General features: G+C 37.4%; 1 protein-coding gene and 2 pseudogenes across 1 annotated transcript; 2 read left to right on the top strand and 1 right to left on the bottom strand.

Annotated features, from left to right (window-relative positions):
* Nucleotides 1-4,572: 4,572 nt before the first annotated feature.
* On the top strand, nucleotides 4,573-6,995 carry LOC118840172 (olfactory receptor 14C36-like). Its single transcript, XM_036747667.1, has 2 exons — nucleotides 4,573-4,599; nucleotides 6,030-6,995. The coding sequence occupies exons 1-2, from the start codon at nucleotides 4,573-4,575 to the stop codon at nucleotides 6,993-6,995; spliced, it is 993 nt and encodes a 330-aa protein (XP_036603562.1).
* A 10,426-nt stretch (nucleotides 6,996-17,421) lies between these two features.
* Nucleotides 17,422-18,441, bottom strand: LOC118839381 (annotated as a pseudogene).
* Nucleotides 18,442-22,116: 3,675 nt separating this feature from the next.
* LOC118836213 lies at nucleotides 22,117-22,670 on the top strand (annotated as a pseudogene).
* The last annotated feature ends 2,118 nt before the right edge of the window (nucleotides 22,671-24,788 follow it).

Consider the following 24,788-nt stretch of genomic DNA (forward strand, 5'->3'; position numbering starts at 1 on the left):
ATAAATATTCAAATTCAGCCAAAGTGGTGGCCCCAAGACAAATGACTACCAGAAGAATAAATGTCAACAGATTTGAGAACTTCTCTGACCAGGAACAGTTTGCTTCTAAGTTGGAGGGAAATTTGTATCAACATCAAGTTGACCCAATTGACAACAGAGGAGGAGAAAAGGAGTAAGTGGTTTTCAGAGATTTGGTGTATAGCACTGTATTTACTCATCTGGGTCAGAACACTTCCAAACATCAAGACTGGTTTGATGAAAATGATGGGGAAATTTAGAAGCTGCTAAATGAGAAGAACTGCACATAATTTACCATCAGGAGAGTTTATCCACCTCTAAGAAGGCAGCATTTAGTTCCACCAAAAGGAAAGTACAAGTGAAGCTTAGAGAGATACATGATTCTTGACTCAGTAAGAAGGGAGGTGAAATTCAGTTTTATGCCGATAGTAACAATAAAAATTGGCTTTATGATGCCCTGAAGGCTATTTATGGGCCAGGGCCCTATGACTCATTTTAATTACTCAGTGGATGATGGAGCCATATTGGTTAGTAATACGGACACGGGCTGAACACTTCCTTAATGTTCAAAATAGACCGTCATCAATCAAAACTGAAGCCATTGACTGTTTACCTCAAATTGAAATCAATCCTTCCCTAGCCGATATTGCAACTGAAGAATAACTATTGAATGAGTAGGCTCCTTTTGTGTGACCAAGGACCTGGTGCTGATTCTACTAGAGCTGAGATTTACACGGTGGATGGTCCATTGCTCATACAAAAGCTGACTGAAATTTTCCAGGGTACATGGCAATATGACCACCCAGGAGTTCAAGGAAACCTCCATCATCCATCTCTATAAAGGTAGAGGAAACAGCTTGTCTGTGACGGTCACAGTGGGGTCTCTCTCTTAGTCATTGCTGACAACATTCTTACCAGAGTCCTCCTTAATAGGCTGATCCTTCGCCTGGAAGATGCTTATCTACAAGAAAGCCAACGTGGCTTCAGAAAAAGGGAAGGAACAGTTGGTATGCTGTTTGATGTCCAACAATTCCTGACTATTATAGACTATTTTGCATAACTATATATGTATAACCAATATTGAATTGCTTGCCTTCTCAAGGAGGTTGGGCGGGGAAAGAAGAAGGGAGAGAATTTGGAACTCAAAGTTCTAAAAACAAATGATAAAAAATGATTTTACATGTAACTGGGAAATAATATATAAAAGCAATGGGCTATAGAAATCTATCTGGCCCTACAAAAAAGAAGGGTGAGTGGGGTGATAGAAGGGAGGGCAGACTGGGGAAAGGGGCAATCACAATACATGCAATCTTGGGGTGTAGGGGCAGGTAGTGACAGGGAGAAAATTTGTAAGAAAATAAAAAAAATTAAGAAATATTTGTAAGAAAATCAAAATCTTGTCAATTTGAATGTTTAAAAGTAGATTAATCTTAATAATGAAAAGAGAAACAAAAAAGAAAAAGAATATATTTTAGTCTGAGATTAAATGATAAATATCAAAGAAGATGACAGTAAGAGACCAAATAACACAAAGTCATCAGATGGGAACAGACTACTTTCCTCTCAGCAGAAGGATGGGGAGCTGTGCATTTCAAATGTTTTCTAATCTCTCAGATGTCATCCCTTCATGTGTAGGTTTCCTTAACTAAACTCTCTTGTGAAGAAAGGCAAAAACTTGATGAGAATTTCTTTTGAAACTGACTGTGATGAAAAAGTAAAATACATTTTAAAATATTTCACACTAAATTTGTAGAGGTCTCTTGCCTATATGCCAACCAAAGCTATAACCATAGCCACAGTATACTCTTATCAACTGAGCTAACAAGCCAACAACCCCTCAGGACATTTGGATCTCTCTTCTGCCTTTTTAAAAATGGGTGAAGGGGGCTTATTTTATTATTTTGAGGTAACATGGGAGATAATCAATCCTACAGCCATAATACAGATTCACACACATGTACATTAATTAATATTTCTTCAACTCCATCCAAGTACCCTTGAGAGGACTTTATTTGCCATCTTGTCTTTTGCCACCCAGAGACAATTAACTCAGTGCAATGATCTCTAACTCTCAGTATTTGGCTGAAGAGCAGGGAAACTGCCCCCAAGGAAATGTGAAGAACATATAGCAAAGGTGATATTGGCCAATGGGGCCATCCTATCAAACATGCTGTCCGAATTTAGTACACATACAATGCAAATATTTAAGAGAAATTTTGCTTCCTAACCAAGGAGAATAGAGGATGGCCAGATGACAATGGAAACTTTATAGTTTTCTGCCAGTCCAGCCTGAGCTGGGGAAATTCGGGAGGTCTTTACATGATATATGAATTCAATGATATCATCTTTGAGCAGGTCAGAGAACCTAACAGTAAGGAGACTTGTTGCCTTATTCAGGTAAGATGCAGTAAATGTAATGCTTTTCTCCAACATCCCCTTTTATTTGTTTTCTCCTCCCTTTTTTCTTTCTTTCTTTCCTTTCTTTCACTCTTTTCTTTCTTTCTTCAGTTCTTTCTCCCTCTCCACCTTCCCTCCTTTTTGTTTTTGTTTTCCTTCCTTTTTTACTTTCTTTCCTTCTTTCCCCTCCCTCTCTCCTTCCTTTTTTCTCTTCATTCCTTTCTTTTTTTCTTTCTTCCCCCTCATCCTTTCTTTCTTCCACTCTCTATTTCTGTCTCTTTCTCTACCTTCCTATGTTTCTCTCTTTCACTCTCTCTTTCTTTTTTCCTTCCTTCTTTCTTTCTTCCTCTCCTTATCCCTCTATATCCCTCTTTTCAAACATTACCCCACTTTCATTCCTTCTTGCTAAAGGGCAGTTGTATCTTAGGAAAGGAGGAAACACGGTTAGAATTAAAAGTGATGCAGTCTGTAGAACAACAAAAACAAGTCAAACATTTCTATTCTGTGGGGATCAAGAGGGGAAGTTCATACAGAGGAAACCATGAGGGTGTTCAGGATTCTATCATAGATGTAGACCTGAAATTGGTAGTAGAGGCCTTCAAGGACAGCTATTATATTTTTGAGATAAAAAAGCACAGATAGAAAAAGTGACTAGGTCAAGGTCACATCTTTGGTAGTGGCTTAACTCAAGTGTGAATCCAGGTCTACTAATTCCAAAGCCCGTGTCATCCCCCACACAAAAAAGTTTCTGTCATTGAACCAAGTAGTCACTCTGGCACAAACATTGGACCAGTCACCCTGGGCAGATATTACTTATGCAAGCAAGGCTAAAGAGCAGTAAGTGAAAGGAAGATGATGATATTCTTCTGTATGTGCCAACATTTTCAAAGTTCACTATTTAAAGTGCAAGAAAATTTTGAGCAGAGATATGTCCAACTTTTAGAAAGAACTGTACACCAAACCTAAAATTCAAACAGAGGAGTTAAGAGAAACCTGGCACCTTTGGCCCTTTGTCACTTGAAAATGATATCTTATACTTTGAAACCCAGAGACCTTCCATTTCTCTAACACACTTAAAATATGTGTGAGTTTCATATTTTTAGTCCTATTTCTATCCATAAAACTACCTCCTCTTTTCCCCTCATTTAACTGACTGTCAGGCTGCTGATATTGGACCACTCACTGACTTGCTTCGACATAGATCTCAGCACATAACTGATTGGAACTGCAAAAACTAGGTGAATACATGTAAGTTTTTTTCAGTAAATCTCAATCTTTATTGTTCATTCCTTGGAAATACTAATAAATTTCATATAAAATCAAGCTCCATTTGGCAATATGGTCATAAAGGAAGCAGGAGTCCCCAGATATTTTCCCTGTAGCTTCTTAGTACATTATCACCAATGATAGCCACAAGTATAGGGCTGAAAACCTTCTTTGTTCAATCCAGGTACCAATCATCTGAAGAGATTCAGTTTTGGGGTCTCTCACATGACAGGCAATTGGAAAGCAGTTCTGAGCTGGGCTTGCAGGAACTTTTGTCTATATGTTGTGGTACTTTGATGTTATAACCCTGGAAAACTTGCACCTGATGTCTCTCATATATCATTTTATGTCTGATTGTTGCCTTTCTTCCTTTTTATATCACATTGATTGATTAGAATTTCCCTCACTATGGCCCCCATGAACATTCATTTGTAAAGTAGATTGTTTAAAACTATAGTCCTTCAGTGGGAAAACAGAGGGACCATTGTTGGTGGAGCTCTGAACTGGTCTATTATGAAAAACAATATGGAGCAATGCCTAACAAGTCATTGAATTGTGAATAATACCCTTTGACCCAGTGATACTACTTATTGCAAAGAGATTAAAGAAAGAGGAAAAAAGACCCATATGTATAAATATAGTTAAAGGAACTCTTTTTTGTAGTGGTAAAGAATCGGAAAATGAGGGGATGAGCTTCAGTTTGGTAATGGCTGAAAGGAAGGGGATAATTTCAAAAGAACCTGAGATTTGTATAAAATAATGCAAAATGAAATAAGTAGAAACAAAAGCCTGACATATAATGACAACATCGTAATGATAATTAGCTTTAAAAGACAGTAATTCTAATTAGGATAATGACAAACCATTATTACAATAGACTCATGGTGAGGGATGAAACATTTTCCTCCAGATAGAGAGGTAATGACTGCAGGATACAAATTAAAGCATATTTTCTTTTCTTTTCTTTCTTTCCTGATTCCTTCTTTCCTCTCCTCCCTCCCTACTTCCTCCCTCCCCCTTACTACCTCACTTCGTTTTTCCTTCTTTTTTATGTCCTTCCTTCCTTCCTTCTTTCTTTCCTCCCTCCTTTTCTCCCTCTCTTCCTCCTTTCTTTCCTTCTTCCTGGTTTTTTTTTTGTAAATAGCTAATGTGGTCATGTTTTAAATGACTATACATATGTGTACTAGGTTTTATTTTTGTAACCTTCTTAATGGGTGGGGGAGAAGGAGTAAAATGGAAAAGAATTAAAAAGTGGCAATAAAAATGATACCTACATATAGATGTGATCATATATACTTAGGTATGTATGCATATATGATTCAACGTAACCAAAATGTGGCACGTATGTCTAGATCTGGTTATTATTCCTTTAAAGATGTTATCATGAAAAATACATGCATCTGTTTTGTGCCAGAGTCCTGGACTTTTAACTACGAAAGATTTCTTTAGGGAAGTAGTAGATATAAAAGAACAGGGAGGAGTATCATGACAGTGTGCTCCCTTGAATGTCATTCTATATGAGACAAGACAGAGCTGGGAGTGAAAGGTGATTCCTTTACGTTACCAGATGCCTCTGAATGGAAGAAAATTGAAGTGATAATATCAGGAGAGCCAGGGACCCTCTATGATGACAATTAGATGAAGTGAGACTATTCAGAGGAGCAGAGAGAATATCAGGCCAGGTCAGCAGACTTCACCATCCTACTGGGCCTGGATAGGGGAAATATACTGTTGGATACATCTCCATCATTCACTTGCAATCTCCTTTCATTCAGTGGGAGAGTGTGTACAGGAAATAGTAGGAGGAAAGATTGGAGTCCTTGTCTCCACTGAATATGTTTGAAACTATATCTTTTTAAATTTCTGACTTTTTTTTCTGTACCATTTATGGCTATTCAAAAAGATGAGATGGCTATGGGAAATGAATAGAAAGATAGGCTACGACCATATCTCAGGGGACTTAAAAAAAAGGATCAGCGTTTTCATTGGTACTTTCTAGTCTAGGTCAGATTATCTGTACTGATGTATTCACTCACAGGTAATCAATATATTAAAGCAAAAAGAAAGTCAATCTGAGGTTATTAGGAACATTACTTTCCTTCCCTAAACATCTATGTTTTTGATAGATGGAATTTCCAGGTACTGAAATGTCTTTTACTAGCATATGTCTGCACCTCTCGTGTAAGTTTTTGAAAGCTTTTCCTTGAAGAGAAACCCTACTTGCTCAGAGTCGTACATGACAGGGGACTTATGCAGTAACGATAAAAATGAAATAATGTCTTCTACACAGGGTATGTTCTAGATAAATGGTGATTGATGGACTGTTTCATTTCTCTTTGGCTCCCTAGGTCACTCACTGCAGTGTGAAAATGTTTAACTTCACCACCACTGTGTCTGAATTTCTCCTTATGAGGTTTTCTGACACCCGTGAGCTTCAGATTACATATTCTTTCCTTTTCTTTCTCATTTATTCAGCAGGCTTAATGGGGAATCTCCTCATTGTCATTGTCACCACTTTTGACAGGAGACTCCACACGCCCATGTATTTTTTCCTTAGGAATCTGTCCATTGTGGATGCCTGCTTCATATCAATAATAATTCCTCAGGCATCAATTAACTCCTTGTTGAACAATAGAGCTATCTCAGTTACTGGATGTGCAGCTCAGATATTCCTGGTGACTTTAATGGCATATGTTGAATTTACTTTGCTTACCGTCATGGCCCGGGATCGTTATGTTGCCATTTGCCAACCACTTCTCTATCCAGTGCTCATGAGTCCCCAAGTCTGTATACAGATGACTTTAACATGCTTGTTCACTGGCCTTTTGTATGCAAGTTTACATACTGGTTTCACATTTCGATTGTCTTTCTGCCAGTCCAATGTGATCCAACAATTTTTCTGTGATATGCCCTCTCTACTCAAGATCTCTTGCTCAGAGACATTCAGCAATACATTATTCTTAGTTGGCTCTATTCTGGTAGTTGGGGTTGGCTGTTTTTCCTTCATCACTGCATCTTACATTAACATATTTTCCACTGTGCTCAAATTTCCAGTGAAAGAAGACCAAAGAAAAGCCTTCTCTACTTGTGTCCCCCACATCATTGTGGTTACTTTGTTCCTCATTTCATCCTCTTATGTACACCTACAACCACCTTCAGATTCTGGTTCCATTAAAGATATAATCCTTTCAATATTCTATACTGTAGTAGCTCCCTTTATGAATCCTATTGTATATAGTCTACGCAATAAGCAGATAAAAGAAGCTGCAAGATTGGTAATGAAGAAAACGTTTTTATTAAGGAATAAAACATAAGCTGTAATTTCTTCCCAATAATTTTTTAAAAATATATTATCTTTATTTTTAATTTACAACACTCAGTTCCACAAGTTTTTGTGTTCCAACTTTTCTCTCCCTCCCTCTCTTCCCCCCTCCCCCCAAGACAGGATGTAATCCAATGTAGGTTCTATATTTAGCTTCACACTGAATTTATTTACATAATAGTCCAGTTGTAAAGAAGAATTATAACCAATGGAATGAATCATGAGAATGGTGAAATGAAACCAAAAGAGTAGGAAAAAAAGAGAGCAAATAGTTTGCCTTCATTTGCATGCAGACTCCATAATTCTTTCTCTTGATGTGCATAGCTTTTTTTCCATTATGAGTCTTTTGGGGCTGTCTTTGAACCTTGCATTGATGAGAGGAGCCAAGTCTATCAAAGTTAGTCTTTACAGATATTGTGTTCTTGTAATCATGCATATTTATTTCCTGGTTCTGCTCTGCTCACTTGGCATCAGGTCATATATGTCATTTCAGGTTATAGTGAAGTTCATCTGCTCCTCATTTGTTATAGCACAGTAGTATTCCACTACATTCATATACCACAATTTGTTTAGTGATTCCCCAACTGATGGGCATCCCCTTGATTTCCAATTCTTTGCCATTATCAAAAGAGCTGCTATAAATATTTTTTTACATAGCAGTCCATTTCCCACTCGTGTGATCTCTTTTGGACATAGCCCTAGAAGTGGCATTACTAGGTCAAAGGGTTTGCACATTTTTGTAACCTTTTAGACACAGTTTCAAATTGCTCTCCAGAACAGCTGGATCAGCTCAAAACTCCAGCACCAATGTAGCAATGTTCTAATTTTCCCACATCCTGCCCAGCATTTATCATTTCCCTGTTTTGTCATGTTAGCCAATCTGACAGGAGAAACATGGTACCTAAGAGTTGTTTTGTTTTGCATTTCTCTCATCAATACTGATTTACAGCATTTTTTTCTATGCCTATAAATATCTTCAGTATCTTCCTCTGAAAACTGCTTGTTCATATCCTTTGACCATTTCTCAACTGGGGAATATCTTGCATTCCTATAAATTTTCTTCGGTTCCCTGTATATTTTAGATATGTGGCCTTTATCAGAGACACTGCTTTTAAAGACTTTTGCTCAGTATTATGCTTCTTTCCTTATCTTTGTTACATTGGCTTTGTTTATATAAAACCTTTTCAATTTAACATAGTCATAATTATCTATTTTACATTTTGTAATGCTCTCTATCTCTTGTTGGGTCATGAATTCTTTCCTTTCCCATAAATCTGACAGGTAAACTATTCCTTGCTCTTCCAAATTGCTTATAGTATCAGCCATTATTCCTGAATCATGAACACATTTTGACTTTATTTTGATATATTTTTTAAGATGTTGTCGTATGCCCAGTTTCTGCCATACCATTTTCCAATTTTCCCAGCAGTTTTTGTGAAATAGTGAATTCTTAACTCAGAAGCTGGATTCTTTGGGTTTATCAAAGAGTGGATTGCTATAATCATTGAGCATTGTGTCTTGTGTACCTAACGTATTACACCGATCTGCCACTTCTTAGCCAGTACCGAGCAGTTTTGATGACTGTTGCTTTATAATACAGTTTAATATTTGGTATGGCTAGGCTACCTTCCTTAGTGTTTCTTTTCATTAATTCCTATTGATATTCTGGACTTTTTGTTCTTCCATATGAATTTAGTTATTATTTTATCCAACTCTGCAAAATATTTTTGGTAGCTTGATTCATATGACAGTGGATACGTAAGATAATTTAGGTAAAATTGTCATTTTTATTATATTAGCTCAGCCTAACCATGAGCAATTGATGTTTTCCATTTATTTAGATTTCACTTTAATTGTGTGAAAAGTCTTTTTTAGTTGTGTTCATATAGGTCCTGGATTTGTCTTGGCAGGTAGACTCCTAAGTAATGTATAGTGTCTACAGGAAATTTAAATGGAATTTCTCTTTCTCTCTCTTGATGTTGGGCTTTGTTAGTAATATGTAGGAATGCTGAGGATTTATGAGTGTTTATTTTATATTCTGCAACTTTGGTAAAGTTATTTATTATTTCAAGTAGTTTTTTTTCTTGATATACATCTGCAAAGAGTGATAACTTAGTTTCTTCTTTGCTTCTTCTAATTCCTTCAATTTCTTTTTTCTTCTCTGATTGCTAAAGCTAATATTTCTAGTACCTAATTCAATAATAGTGGTGATAATGGACATCCTTGTTTCACCCCTGATGTTATTGGGAAAGCATCTACCTTATCCCCATTACATATAATGCTTTATGATGGTTTTAGTTAGATGTTATTTATAATTTTAAGGAAGACTCCATTTATTCCTCTGTTTTGTATTGTTTTTAATAGAAATGGGTGTTGTATTTGGCAAAAATTTTTCTGCATCTATTGAGATATTCATATGGTTTCTGCTAGTTTTATTGTTCATGTGATAAATTATGCTAATAGTTTAAATAATATTGAAAGAGCCTGGCATTCCTCGAATAAATCCTATCTGGTGGCAGGGTATTGTTTTAATGATAAATTCCTGTAATCTTTTTGGGAATATTCTATTTAAAATTTCTGAATCACTATTCATTATGGAATTTGGTCTATAATTTTCTTTGTTTTTAGTCTTCTTGGTTTAGGTATTAGTACTATATTTGTGTCATAAAAAATTCACCTATTTTCCCAAATAGTCTATAAAGTATAGGAATTAATTGTTCTTTACGTGTTTGATAGAATTCACATGTAAAACCAACTGACCCTTGAGATTTTTTGCTAGGGACCTCATTGATGGCTTGCTCAATTTCTTTTTTCTGAGATGGGGTTATTTAAGTATTTTACTTCCTCTTCTGTTAACATGGGAAATTTATATTTTTAAATATTCATTCATTTCCCTAAAGTTGTCAAATTTATGGGCATACAATTGGACAAAATAATTCCTAATTATTGTTTTAATTTCTTCTCATTGGAGGTGAATTCACCCCTTTCATTTCTGATGCTCGCAATTTGGTTTTCTTCTTTCTTTTTTTGAAATCAAATTGACCAAAGGTTTATCAATTTTATTGTTTTTTTTTTCATAAAACCAGCGCTTAATTTTATTTACTAAATAGTTTTCTTCATTTCAATTATATTAATCTCTCTTTTGGTTTTCAGTGTTTCTAATTTGGTATTTAATTGAGGGTTTTCAATTTGTTCTTTTCTTAGCTTTTTCAGTTGCATGCCCAATTCATTGGTGTCCTTTTTCTCTATTCTATTCACATAAGCATTTAGAATTATAAAGGTTCCCCCAAGAACTGCTTTTCCTTCATCCCTTAAGTTCTGGTATGTTTTCTCATTATTGTCCTCCTGAATGAAGTTATTAATTGTTTCTATGATTTGTTCTTGGACCTATTCATACTTTAGGATTAGATTATTTCGTTTCCAATCAATTTTTAGTTTATCTTTCCGTGATCCTTTATTACAAATAACTTTATTTGCATCACGATCTGGAAAAGTTGAAGTGACAATGTCTGCATTTCTGCACTGGACTATGAGGTTTTTATGCTTTAGTAAATGGTCATTTTTTGGGTTTGTGTGTGTACCACTGAGAAAAAGGTATATTCCTTTTTATCCTCATTCAGTTTTCCCAGAGTTCTATCTGAAATTCACCTCCTTAACTTATTTCTTGTTTATTTTGAGGTTAGATTTATCAAGTTCAGAGAGGGGGAGGCTGAGGTCCCCCACTGGTAAAGTTTTGCTGTCTATTTTTCCTGTAGCTCCCTTAACTTCTCCTCTAGGAATTTGCATGCTATACCACTTGGTGCATATATGTTAAATAATGATATTGCTTCATTGTCTATGGTGTCTTTTAGCCCGACATAGTTTCCTTATTCATATCTTTCAATTAGATCTATCTTTGCTTTTGCTTTGTCTGAGATTAGGATTGCTATCCTTGCTTTTTTTTTCACTTAACTGAAACACAATATATTCTACTCCAGTCTTTTACTTTTATGCTGTGTGTATCCCCTTGTTTCAAATGTGTTTCTTGTAAATAACGGATCATAGGATTATGGTTTTTAATCCATTCTGATACCTGCCTGTATTTTATGGAAGAGTCCATCCCATTCATATTCATAGTTTGATTACTAACTGTGTCTTTTTCCTCATCCTATCCCCCCTTTATGATTTTACTTCTCTCTTATCCCTTCCACTCCACAAAAGTCTTGCTTTTCCCCACCACCTTCCTCAGTTTACCCTCCTAATTAATTCCCCTCTCTTATCTTATCTTTTTCCCCTTGCTACTTCTTCCCTCCCTTCTGATCACCACCCCCCACCTTTTCTTTCCTCTTTCCCCTCCTATTACTTTTAGGAGAAATTTGATTTCTATACTTATCAGAGTATGTTACTCCAGTCTTGAATAAAATAATGTCAGAGTAAAGCTCAAATACTGCTCTTCTCCCTCTCTTCTTTCTCTCTAATCTAATATGTTTTTGTACCTCTTCATATGATGTAATTTACCCTGTTTTACCTCCTCCTTTTCTCTTCTCCCAGAACCATCCCTTTACATTCCTTAATTAATTTTTTACCATTATATCAGTTATTTTACACTGCCATTTTCAGACTATGTATATCCCTTTCAATTCTCATAATAACTGTACTATTTGAAAGATTGACATATATGCATATATATATGTATATATATATATATATATATATATATATATATATATATATATATAGTTCCTAACACTAACCCTAACCCTAACACACACACACACACATACACACACACACATATACATATATAAATGTAACACATATTTAAAATAATATAATCCTATATAAGGTTGTAAACAATTTGCCCTTATTGAATAACAAGTATTTTTTCCATTTGTTTAACTTTTTACATCTCTTTTGAGTTTTGTATCTAAAGATAAAATTTTCCATTGAGATCTTGCCTTTTCATCAATAAGGTCTGGAATTCCCTTATTTCATTGAATGTCGATCTCCTTGTCTGGAAAAAATTGTGCTCAATTTTTCTGGGTAGTTGATCCTTGGTTGGAGACCAAGCTACTTTGCCTTTTGGAAAATCATGTTCTGATTCCTCCTGTCTTTTAATGTAGAAGCTGCAAGATCTTGTGTGATCCTGATTGTAGTTCCACAATATTTGAATTGTTTATTTCTGGCTGCTTACAATATTTTCTCCTTGACCTGATGATTCTGGAATTGGGCTATTGTATTCCTTGGAGTTTTCAATTTGGGATCTCTTTGGGGGGGGCGGTGATCAATGGATTCTGTCAATGACGATTTTACCCTCTCCTTCTAGGACCTCAGGGAAGACATACTTGATAATTTGATAATTTCTTGGAAGACACTGTCCAGGTTCATTTGTTCATCCTGTCTTTCTGGTAGACCAATAATTCTTAAATTGTCTCTCAGGGATTACTTTTTATATGTAAATGCTCTTTTTTGTATTGAAATTATGAATTTTTTTAAAGAATGAATGAGAGAATGCAAGGAGCCATGGTAAGACCTAAATGATGTCATCCAACCTGCATTCCATCTAGTTCCTCTGACTCCAAATCTACTGCTCTTTCCACCACACCCTAAAGACTGGAAAATCAAAAACATGCACATAAGGTGAAGCAATGACTTCTGAAAGAGAAATTAAGGATAAGGGAAGAGAATATACTGAAAGCAAAGAAAATAAAATTTGTTGATGGTCCTACAATTTAATATATGTCGAAAGAGTAGTGTAATCACTGCATAGGTGTTGTAGGACAAAACTAGAGGAAGGGTTAAAATCCAAATTGGGGAAGCTTAAAAAAATATGGAGGTAAAGGGGAGAACTATTCAATACCAGGGGCAGCTGGTGGTGCAGGGGATAGAGCTCTGGCCCGGGAGCTGGGAGGACCTGAGTTCCAATCTCTCTTTATACACTTACTAGCTGTTTGACCCTGATTTTCAAAAAATTCAATACTTGCTCTGCTAGAAATATGACTCTGTAAAATTACTTTACACTGAGAAAGGTGACTGAATCATGTCACAAAGAGATGATGTAACACATGGTACCATCTTGCCTTGCTAAGGAAAGTCCTGAATTCTTGACCAAAATATCAGAGTAAAGTGAAATGGAAAAATTAATGTTATTTTATTATTTGTGGCCTCTATTTCAGAAAAAATGACACCATCAATAGAAAGAGGGAATGTAACCTAAATTTAGTGGGAAAACTAATCATGCATCACTATCTTGAGTTGGAAGGTGCAATGTCTTTCTATCACCCAGGCAGTTAGTCAAAGTATGGATGATAATGATGAGCTGAAGTAATGAAAGAGTAACTTCAATGTCTTTGTTTTTGGTTATTTGGAGGAACTGGATAATAAAAAAGGCTTCCTTTAAAAATACTATTATAATTTACCATATCATAGAACTGGGACTCTTTACTATTGCTGAATGGATGAGACAAAATCTTTTCTCTCACTTTCACTAAAATATCTTTATGCTTAGATCTGCTAGAGTTTATTCTGGAAGAAAGATGGTTACAAATGGCATAAAATTAAATAATACATTTCTCAGTTGAATCCTTGCATACAGGTCAATATATCAATGATGATCTACCACGTAATCTTAATTTATCTGGATATGGGGCTTATTATGATGACAATAAAATGAGTTGTTGGATCATTTACATTTGGATTCTTTCTTTGAAAGTGAGGATATTTGTTGCTATGAATATCGAAATAAATGTATTATTAAATTCATGAGGTCAAATTTGTAATACTGATTTATTGATAAAGATTTTGAATTATTAGGTTACATTATTAACCTTTTCACAAGAGCTACTATAATTTAAAGCTGAAATCTACAAAGCTGAAATAAGCATATGAGTTTGGACTAGTATTGTAAGCTACTTTTTTGAGACCATCAATGGTTAAAGAGTACATCCTCTCCACCCCTCCACCCCCATCCTTCAGGGTTTTAAATATCCTATTCTTCAGATAGTGCAGTTGATACCCATAATGGTTCACCTGACTCTTCTACAAAAAAGCCCACAACACACCATCAATTTCACAGCTTCATCTTCCAAAGAGTGTTTTCAGCACCATTTCATAGATGATATCCAGAAGTAAAAATACATTGAAGAGTCCAATATCACTCTTCCAAAACACATATTCCATGAAAACTGAAAAATGTTGCCATATTTCTTTTTTACACAATCATTTATCAAAGAAAGAAACAGTTATTTAATGCTTGATCATAAATCAGAACCCTGATTAGGTTCATGTTGAATAGAAAAAAGACCCTTCATAGAAGGCTGCGATCATGACATTAATTTTGGAGTAATAGATATCATAAAAATAATGTTTGTTACATTTTATGCTAAATTTTAAATTGTTGTTTTTCAATATTGTTTGTTGTGTTGGCAATACAAATGAATCATAAAATGGAATGTTAGCCCTCTCCATATTTTTCACCATTCCCTGTTTTGATAACCACAGATTCAATAAATGTTACCTTTTTCAAAGTTGAAAAGAGTCACTTAATATTAAATATGTAAATATATCAAAATTGCAATTTAAGAAAATGAAATAAAGTGGAATTATTGTCAATTTTTATATTTAGAAATGCTGTGTTGTAGTACAATTAAATTATTTATAATATATATATATATATAATTTTATATATTATCTTTATATATTAATACACATAGTTAATATTAAAAATTGTACTACTCTTTTGCCCTCTTGTTTCTGACAGTTTAAACAGATATAAAAATGAAAAGTAAAACATCAAAATAATCTAATCTTTAACCAAAGTAGTTGGGCTCTAATGTAAAATTATGTAACTGAAGATACATTCATTTCTGCTCAATGTGGTAAGTTATGAGACATGCTTTAATGACAATTCCCAATTTGCCATAGTTGGGGGGTAATTTTTCAAATTTAGGTTTATTACAGTTACAGTCATAAGATTAGTGATTACAATACATTTAAAAAACAATTTGAAAAAGAGTGGCTTACTTTGTGAATTATTAAGAATTTTAATAAAGCACCCAAAATGTTTAAGTAGAGCACTGTAATATTACCATAAATGGTATCTATACTGCATGCTTTGGCAGGTGGCTAGCATAACAGTAGTAATCACTCCCCATTTGTCTTATACAGTTGTACCATGTAAAGATGCACAAGCTTCTTACTCACACATCATTGCTGCACATATTAGAGTGTATTTGGAGGGAAGGGGAAGGGAATAGGCACATACATTTATATGTTGCATATTCGCCAGGCACTATGATAAGCAGTGTTACAAATATTATATCATTCTAGATAATACAGTTATACCACTTATGGTATCATTAAATTTGTATTCTGAGACAATATATTCAGTCATAAGAATACTTTGTACTTTCAAGTGACTCAGGACATTCAACAATGAACAATACATGTTTGAGCACTGAAGCAATTTGATGAAAATGCAGGGCAGGTAGAGCAGGCTGGATAAAAGGAGAACATTTTCCAGGGCTCTTCATCATATGAGGCTGCCAGAATCTGAAACTCTCCTGCCTCTTTCTTTTTTTTTCCAAAGGGGTTCATTTTCAAAAGTTTATATTATGATTTTTCAAATTGCCGAAATGCTTGACAGCTTAAACTATCTCTCCCAAACCATCACATAGCAGCAAGGAAAGTCCTATAAGTGGTTCTTCATAATGTTGCCTTAAAATGTTTTGTCAAAACCACAAACAATCTTATTGGAACATACCAGAAGTATTGAAATAGCCCAAGATTTCTTTAACCATATGCTTTACAAATAATTATTGTGCACAAATTCTCATTGTATATAATTTCCAACTTAGTGCTTCTGCCTGTGAGAAAAACTGGCAATCACCCATCCACAATTGTGCACAACTCTAGCATTTTATTTAACATTTGCTTGTGAAAACACGAGAGAAGAGGTTCATCTGCTAACCAAGAGTAGTTATGTTACAGACCGCCCTCCTCAAAGGCTTTCTTAATGCTCTGAGTAAGCTGCTTCATCTTTTTCTCTTGCCTTATGGGAATATTTAATGCATGAGGAACACTGGAATCTAAATTGATCTTTCTCCCTTTATGAAACATATACAGCAGAAATGTACATACATAAAGACACTTTACACACACAAAAGTGAATTCACCAATTCCAAACTCATCAGTTTTTGAGAACCAACCACTAAATGAGTGGACATAAGCCAATCCCTGTCTATAAACTACATGAAAGAGATGAGACCTGAGTTTCAGATCAACACTTTGCAAAACCGTCTCCCCATCAGTTATGCTTAGTGCAATAAACTTCCCATTTACTCTAAATTCCCTTTTTCTGAACCCAAACAAGACCTTGTGTTCCTTAAATACCATTATAAACTTCATGATTTTCACCAATCAGTATGTCTGAGAAAACAGAAGCTCCTACTTGTTTAATTTTTTCCTTCTTTTATATTGTACTATTTTTGACATGTGCTGGACCCCCAACCTTACTGTAAAATGACCCCATCCAGCCACAGGTTTAATGTTTTCCATTAAGTTTTCTAACTGTAGTTCCTGATCATGTGAAGCACCTAACATCCCCTTGACATACTGGATATAACTGGCAGTGACCCTGACAAAGTAAATTGCAGAACTTCGCCTCTTTGGGTAATGGAGCTGTATCCAGTGCTTAGCAAGAGATTGACTTTTCAGGGCATCCTGTGCTAATGGTGGCACTTGTCCAAAGTTGGTACATCCCCTCGAGATTAGGGAACCCTAAAAGTACCAGTGAGAGAACTCTCCTATGTCCACTCCTCCTGCAAACAAAGGGATGGAGACACATTAGCTCTCCAAACCAACACATGTGGTGTGAGGTCTGTTCCTTACCTAGTCCCACCTCTTCAGGTTTTTTTTCTTCTTCTTTTCTGCCGTGAAGTAGGAGGGATGAAAACCTAACCTGAGTCACAAGAACGAAAGATGGTGAAGGAAGTAACCAGGACTAGCTGAGAGACTCCCAGTACCTCTACACCCAATAAGCTGGTTTCACCAACAAACAAACAAAGACACACACACAAAAACAAACAAACTGGATTTACAAAATCCATTCATCCAAGGGTAGCAGAGCAAAGGGGAGGGATGGCACAGGGAGAAAAGCAAAGTGTTCAAATCAGCACAGGCACAGGGTTGGCAAAGGCTAGAAAACAGCTGCAGAAAAATCTGTGGTCACTGAGACACGTGACAGCATTAAAAATCCACACCCGGCATCAAAAAGATTCTGGCCAACACTCACAAGATAGTAAAACTCCAGATCCCACAGAGAATAATGGGAATGTGCTGAGGGCCCTTGGCAGGGTGGGTCCTGCTTTCCCTGGGTGAGGAAACTGAGGAAGCCACCACCAGTGCTTTCCCCCAAAGCCATCCCTCCCCTTGGAGGCAGCTCAGTGGACTGCAGCAGCTTTCAGTTTGGCAGGAGATGGGTGAGGTGAGGGGAGCTTTTTGGGAGAGGCTGAGCTACTCAGGGCAGACTACAGGTAGACTGTCTTGTGAAAGATTCTGTTGCTTAGGAAGACCACCAAGGAGAAGAGGCATAACTGGAAGAGATATGCTTTCCCAGGGGTCTTCACTTCATTGGCGCTGATGATGAACAGAGGGAAGAGGATAGAGAAGAGGCAGCCACTGATGATGTAACAAGACTGCATTGCTGTGAGGAAGGCCAAGGGTAGACCAAATCCAAAGTAGTAAGGCCAATTCTTTTCAATGTTGGATAATTGCTGATGCATTTCAATTCCTTTGTTGAACCAACGGTACTTAAAACAATAAAGTGAGTAGAGAAGAGACATGTGCAGGAGACTGACCAACTGGCCAATGAGATGGATAGGGAATAGACTGACAAACATGCCCTGGATCAGGAAAAGGGCCTGTAGTAAGAGGTTAAAAAGCATGTCGGCGATGATCTTGCTGACACTTGGGGATGGTTGAGGTTTTCTCCCAGATACCTCGAATGCCAGGTCAGCAATGTCCTGAAACCATATGGCATTCACCTCTTTACTGAGCACAAACAGGGGGAGAACCCACCGAGCACTAAAGATAGAGGTGAGGATAAACTCCAGCCAGGACCAGACATCTCCATGCAGAGAGGGATCAATAATTTCAGCTGTTACTGACTGAAGCGCAGGGATAAATACTCGGGAAAATAAAAGGAGACTCAGCCAGAATACTCCTCCATTCTAAGCATAGCACTGGAAAATTCTGCTCACTATCTTTGGCTTACTCTCTTGCTTCTGCTCCTCACTTTGGGTTCCTCTCTGTGCTAAAATACTGCTTGCCCTTCTTCGACGCTGCTCTTCCCTTTTCTGTTGGATTCGGGCGTCCAATTTGGAGATGGTGCAGATGCCCCAGATGGAGTCCTTGATTCCCCTGACGAGATCATGGAGAAATGTTTTGACACTGTCAGCCATCTCTCCTTCTGCATCACTTCCACCACCCAAACGATCAACTACAGGGAGAAGGGAAGAGAAGGATCCCAAAATCTTTCATCGTGAAGAGCCTGGAAACACAAAGCCTGCACTTGGCTCCTCTGGCGCTGGCTGCCGCCGCCGCTGCCCACCGCCTGCCAGCCGGTGCCGCTCCCCAGGACGGGGCCGGCACCTCCCACACTGGGCATGCCAGGGCTGCACGGGGCAGGCTGGGAAGTGAGCGGGACCGGCGCTGCCTCTCCTGCCTCTTGCAATTGGTTGTTTTACTTTAGGTATATTCTGATATTTCCATACCTCATAAAACAAATCCTATGTAAGTAAGGTAAGTGCCAATTGGTGGTTACACGTTATTTAAAATTATTGTGTTTATTTTGCATATTTTTATTAACCATACAACTTTGGGGCCCATCAGGGGTGGAGTCCTTTAAAGCTAAGGACCCCATAAAGTGAGCAGCCTCAAGGCAACTATGCCAATAAACTTTTCGGGACTTAAAGAAGGGAGAACACTGACTACCAGGGCCAGAAAATACCCTTATTCAGGTGAGTGTTGGTTTGTTGTTTTCTAGGTGTCAAAACCTAATCTGTTCTCTTTGGGAGCCAAGTGAGTGGGAAGAATGTGAGTGGACCTCTGGTTGGAGAAGATGTAATTGACTTGTCCCTACCACACCCTCTCAGTAAACAGGTAATGGAATATTGTGTCGCAAGGAATGAAGAATGTGATGAATTCAGTGATACATAGCAATATGTGCTTTGAATTGTGCAAAATAAAAAGTTGAATGAAAAGACATTAAGTATATACTATGCATCAAACACTATGCTGAGTCCTGTAGATACAAATTAAAAAGCAAGATAGTTTCTGTCCCCGAGCAACTTATACTCTAATAGGGGAAGTAACACATAGTAAGGGCATGTTTTAACAATCCGGCTAGCAGCTTCTGTGGGGGTGTAAGATCCACCCACAGCCAGCACCGAGGAAGCTGCCAGCACGCTGGGAAAGCACAGGTTCTTTTGATCTGCTTAACCAAGGAAAGCAAGGTGAAGGGGTTGACAAGCTTACTTTAATCCAGCATACAGATAGCATTCAGTTAGTTCAGGGGAGCATACAGACAGTGTTCAGTTAGTTCAGGGGAAAAAGACCAACACACTGAACTTCAGAACAAAATACAAACAAATTACAAATATCAACAGACAGACCCAATACAATTCATAGTTACCAACATCTAGGTTCAGCCCGAGAGCTCGGAACAAGGGCTGGCCCAGAGTCACACTTGCCACCACTGCTGCTCCAACTGAAAAGGGGATCTTCAAGCTGTCTTCTCTCCTCTTATAGAGTTTTTGACATCATCAAGGGTTGCCTGAATGACCAGAGCCAATTGGTTCTTGAGTTGGCCCCTCCCCCTAGGACCCTGGGAGGTTCACATCCACGTAGACTAGGTTAACACCCAATAGGGCATGGCTCTGGAGTTAACACATCCCCTTAGCCAGTCCCATGAATCGTCACAAAGAGGTGGACCTAAACCCAGGTGGTCTAAAAGCCTCTTCCATCCCAGACATGTAAACTAGGCCCTCCCTGGAGTTAGCACCAAGGTTCCACACCTAACGGGGCTCTGGGTCTGGGGCCCAGCACCCAGCAAGGCTCAATGAGATAAACCAAGTCACTCAAAGAAAACAACGGCCATTCTGCTTACAGGGCATGAGAGCCTAGGAAAGGTCTTTTGATCTGGAAAGTTCAAGGATAAAGAGTAAAACAATGGGGAAATAGTCACGCTCTACATAAGCATTGGTCACACTGATTGAATTAGAGTTCTTAGAATAGAAATGGAAAGAAAAATCACACAATTTAAGAGTTGGAACAGACCTCAGTGCCATCTCATCCAATCCATTCAGTCATATCAAGCAGACAACCAATTATTAAGTGCTTACTGTGTGCCAGGGACTATAATACATGCTGGGAATACAAATATATGCATAAAGAATGACAGTCGCTGTCTCCAAAGATCTTGCATTCTAATGAGAGAAAACAACATTTAAAAGGAAGCTGAGAAGTATGTGCTGCAGTATCCTTATAGGGAGCATGGTAGAGAAGGTCTGTCTGGAGTCAGGAGTGCAACCTACAGAGGTATGAACTCATGGCTGGCCTGGGGGATTCTACTTAAAATCAAGATCCTAGGAGGATCCAATCAATCAGAGGAAGAGGCCAAAGGGCAGAAAATACTTCTGGTGTAAGAAATCCAGGGGTGAAGTGAACTTTCAGGGTAAAGAGGTTTCTGTTTCATGGAAAATAAAGCCTGGAGAGTCAGCAGGACAAGCTGGGATGTAAGGAAACCTCATTCAGGAAAGGTGCCCCCACTATAACATACCTCAAAGTGGTCATGTAGTAGCCTTGCTTTACTCATTGTAAAAGATCCCAAGACTGAGAAAGTTTAAAGACAAAAGGCAAAAGGGCTGGCATAGAATGAGATTGAGAGATAGTGTCATGGAAAAATCAACATGGACTTGGGCAGACTTGAGAGACAGTGGAGGATAGAAGGGCCTGGTTCATGGGATCACAAAGAATTGGACTTAACTGAGCAACTGAACAGCAGCCTGGGGTTAAAAATTTTCATGGAAGGAGAAACAATCATCTCTGAAGGAAGCCCTTTCAATTTTTTGTCAGAACAAGCAGTCTAGAATTTTTCCAGATATCCAGCCTAAATATGGACCTTTATGACATTTTTACATTGCTCCCAGTTAATAGTGTAATCTCTCCCCCACATGGTGTTCTTGTATATATCTGAAGACAGTAGTCATGTACCCATTCCCCACTCCTGAGTCCTAATGACTCTGCATTGTACATGCCTGGAAGTTTCAACTGATTCTCATATGAGAACTCAAGGCCCTCTACCTTCCTGGTTTCCTTCCTCTGAACCCTCTCCAGCTTATCATTTTCATTATGACATGGTGCCCAAAGCTGAGCACAACACCCAGATAAGGTCTGATGATGGCTGTGTACAACAGGGCCCTCACCTTTGTAGTCCTGGAAAATATTCTCTTCTTGATGCAACTTTTTTTGGCTACTACATCACACTGTTGACATATATTGAGCTAGTAATTAACTAAAATCCTCAAGGCTTCTTCAGAACAACTACTATCTATCCACATCTGGTCTATCTTTTACGCCCAAATACAGACTTTATGTCTATCTGTATTGATTTTTTTTTCATATTTTCAACCCAAGTTTATACTCAAATCATGTCAACAAGCTTTTGTTAGGTGTCTACTGTATTTCAGATAGTAGGCATTTACTATGTGCCAGATCTCTACCATTGATAATGAGGTTGACACGTGTATTGCCAGTGCTAGCTCAGTGTTTGGGAGTCTGTGAAGGAAAGTATGGGAGAGAAGAGATATTAGACTGAGTATCAAACTGAAGATCCAAAGAGCCATGGTGCTGACCTCATTGTTGTATGCCTGTGAAACCTAGACAGTCTACCAGTGCCACGCCAGGAACCTGAATTGTTTTCATTTGAATTGTCTTAGGAAGACTCTGTAGATAACTGGGCAGGATAAGGTACCAGATACTGAGGTCCATACTTGACCTTAACTGCCATGCATTCAAACTCTTTTTCAGAGAGCACAACTCTGATGGGCTGGCCATATTGTCTGAATGCAAAATATATGCTTGTGAAAAATACTATCTCACTTACTGGATGTGCGTCTCAGATATTCCTCTTGACTTTCATGGCATATGTTGAATTTACTTTGCTTACTGTCAGGGCCCGTGATCGTTATGTTGCCATTTGCCAACCACTTCTCTATTCAGTGATCATGAGTCCCCAAGTTTGTATGCAGATGACTTTAACATGTTTATTCAGTGGCCTTTTGTATGCGGGTTGCCATACTGGTTTCACATTTCGATTGTCTTTCTGCCAGTCCAATGTGATCCAACAGGTCTTCTGTGATATCCCCTCTCTACTCAAGCTCTCTTGCTCAGAGACATTCAGCAATACATTATTCTTACTTGGCTCTGTTCTGGTGGTTGGGGTTGGCTGCTTTATCTTCATCACTGCATCTTACATTAGCATATTTTCCACTGTGCTCAAATTTCCAGTGAAAGAAGACCAAAGAAAAGCCTTCTCTACATGTATCCCCCACATCACTGTGGTTTCTCTGTTCCTTATTTCATCTTCCTATGTGCACCTACAACCACCTTCAGATTCTGCATCCATTAAAGATATAATCCTTTCAATATTCTATTCTATGGTAGCTCCTTTTCTGAATCCCATTATATATAGTCTAAGGAATAAGTAGATAAAAGAGGCTGCAAGGATGGTAATGAAGAAAAAGTTTTTATTGAGGAATAAAGCATAAGCTGTAATTTCTTCCCAATGATTTTTTAAAACTTTTACTATTTTTATTTTTAGTTTACAACATTCTGTTCCACGGGTTTTGGGTGCAAAAATTTCTCTCCCTCCCTCTCCTCCATGCTAATGTAATGATATTGCTTCGTTGTCTATGGTGCCTTTTAGCAGGATGTAGTGTCCTTCCTTATGTCTTTCAATTACATCTATCTTTGCTTTTGCTTTGTATGAGATTAGGATTGATACCCCTGATTTTTTTTTACTTTAGCTGAAGCACATTATATTCTACTCCAGCCTTTTACCTTTATCCCGTGTGTATTCCCCTGTTTCAAGTATGTTTCTTGTAAACAACATATTGTAGGATTATGGCTCTTAATCCATTCTGCTATCTGACTCTGTTTTACAAAAGAGTTTTTCCCATTCACATTCATAGTTTGGATTGCTATCTGCATCTTTTTCCTCATCTTATCTCCTCCCCCAATGTATGCTTTTAATTCTCCCTTCTCACTTCCACTCCTCAAAAGCATTTGACTTTTGACTGCGGCCTTCCTCAGTTTACCCTCCCTCTTGATTCCCCTCCCTTAGCTTACCTTTTCCCCCTTGCTACTTCTTACCTCCTTTCTGACCACCACCCCCTTTTCTTTCCCTTTTCCCCTCCTACTACCTTTAGTACAAGTTTAATTTCCATACTTATCAAAGTATGTTATTCTGTTCTTGAGCTAAATCCAGTGAGAGTAAACCTCAAATGCTGCTCTTCTCCCTCACTACTTCCCCTCTACTGTAATATGCTTTTGTGCCTCTTCATGTGATGTAACTTAGCCTTTTCTAACTCCTCCTTACCTTTTCTCCCAAAACCATTCCTTTATATTCTTTAAGTTTTTGTCATTATATCAGTTATTTTATAGTGACACCCACAGTCTATATATATCCTTTTTGATTACCATAATAACTGTACTATTCGTGAGACTGATATATATATATACATATATATATAAAACATATATGAAGCAATAAAATCCTAAATAAATATATAAACAAATTGCCCTTATTGATTAACAATGTTTCATTTTGCCCTGTTTGCTTCTTAATGTCTCCTTTGAGTTTTGTATTTGAAAATATAATTTTCCATTGAGCTGTGCCTTTTCATCAGGAAGGTCTGGAACTCCCTAATTTCATTGAATGTCCATCTCCTTACCTGAAAATGTATGCTCAGTTTTGCTGGGTAGTTGATCCTTGGTTGTAGTCCTTTGCATTTTGGAATATCATATTCCAATTCCTCCTTTCCTTTAATGTAGAAACTGCAAGATCCTGTGTGATCCTGACTGTAGTTCTGCAATATTTAAATTATTTCTTTCTGGATGCTTGCGGTATCTTCTCCTTTACCTGATAATTCTGGAATTTGGCTATAATATTCCTTTCAGTTTTCAATTTGGTATCTCTTTCAGGGTTGATCAATGTATTCTTTTGATGACTATCTTACCCTCTGGTTCTAGGACCTCAGGGCAGTTATTCTTGGGATTTCTTGGAAGACCCTGTCCAACCTCTTTTGTTCATCATGGCTTCCTGGTAGACAAATAATTCTTAGATTGTCTCTCCTGGATGTATTTTCCAGGTCAGTTGTTTTTCCAATCATATATTTCACACTTTTTTCTTTTTTTTCATTCTAGATAATACAATTATAATATTTATGGTACCACTAAATCTATCATCTGAGACAATGTATGCAGTCATAAGAATAATTTGTACTTTCGAGTGACTCAGGACATTCAACAATGAGCAATACATGTTTGAACACTGAAGCAATTTGATGAAAATGCAGGGCAGGTGGAGCAGGCTGGATAAAAAGAGAACATTTTCCAGGGCTCTTCACCACATAGAGTTACCAGAACCTGGAACTGTCCTGTCTCAGCCAATTTATTGGTTTATTTTAGGTATATTATGATGTTTCCATTCCTCATAAAACATATCCTATGTAAGTAAGGTAAGATC

This window comes from Trichosurus vulpecula, chromosome 2, assembly GCF_011100635.1.
Source record: "Trichosurus vulpecula isolate mTriVul1 chromosome 2, mTriVul1.pri, whole genome shotgun sequence".
Classification (NCBI taxonomy): Eukaryota; Metazoa; Chordata; class Mammalia; order Diprotodontia; family Phalangeridae; genus Trichosurus; species Trichosurus vulpecula.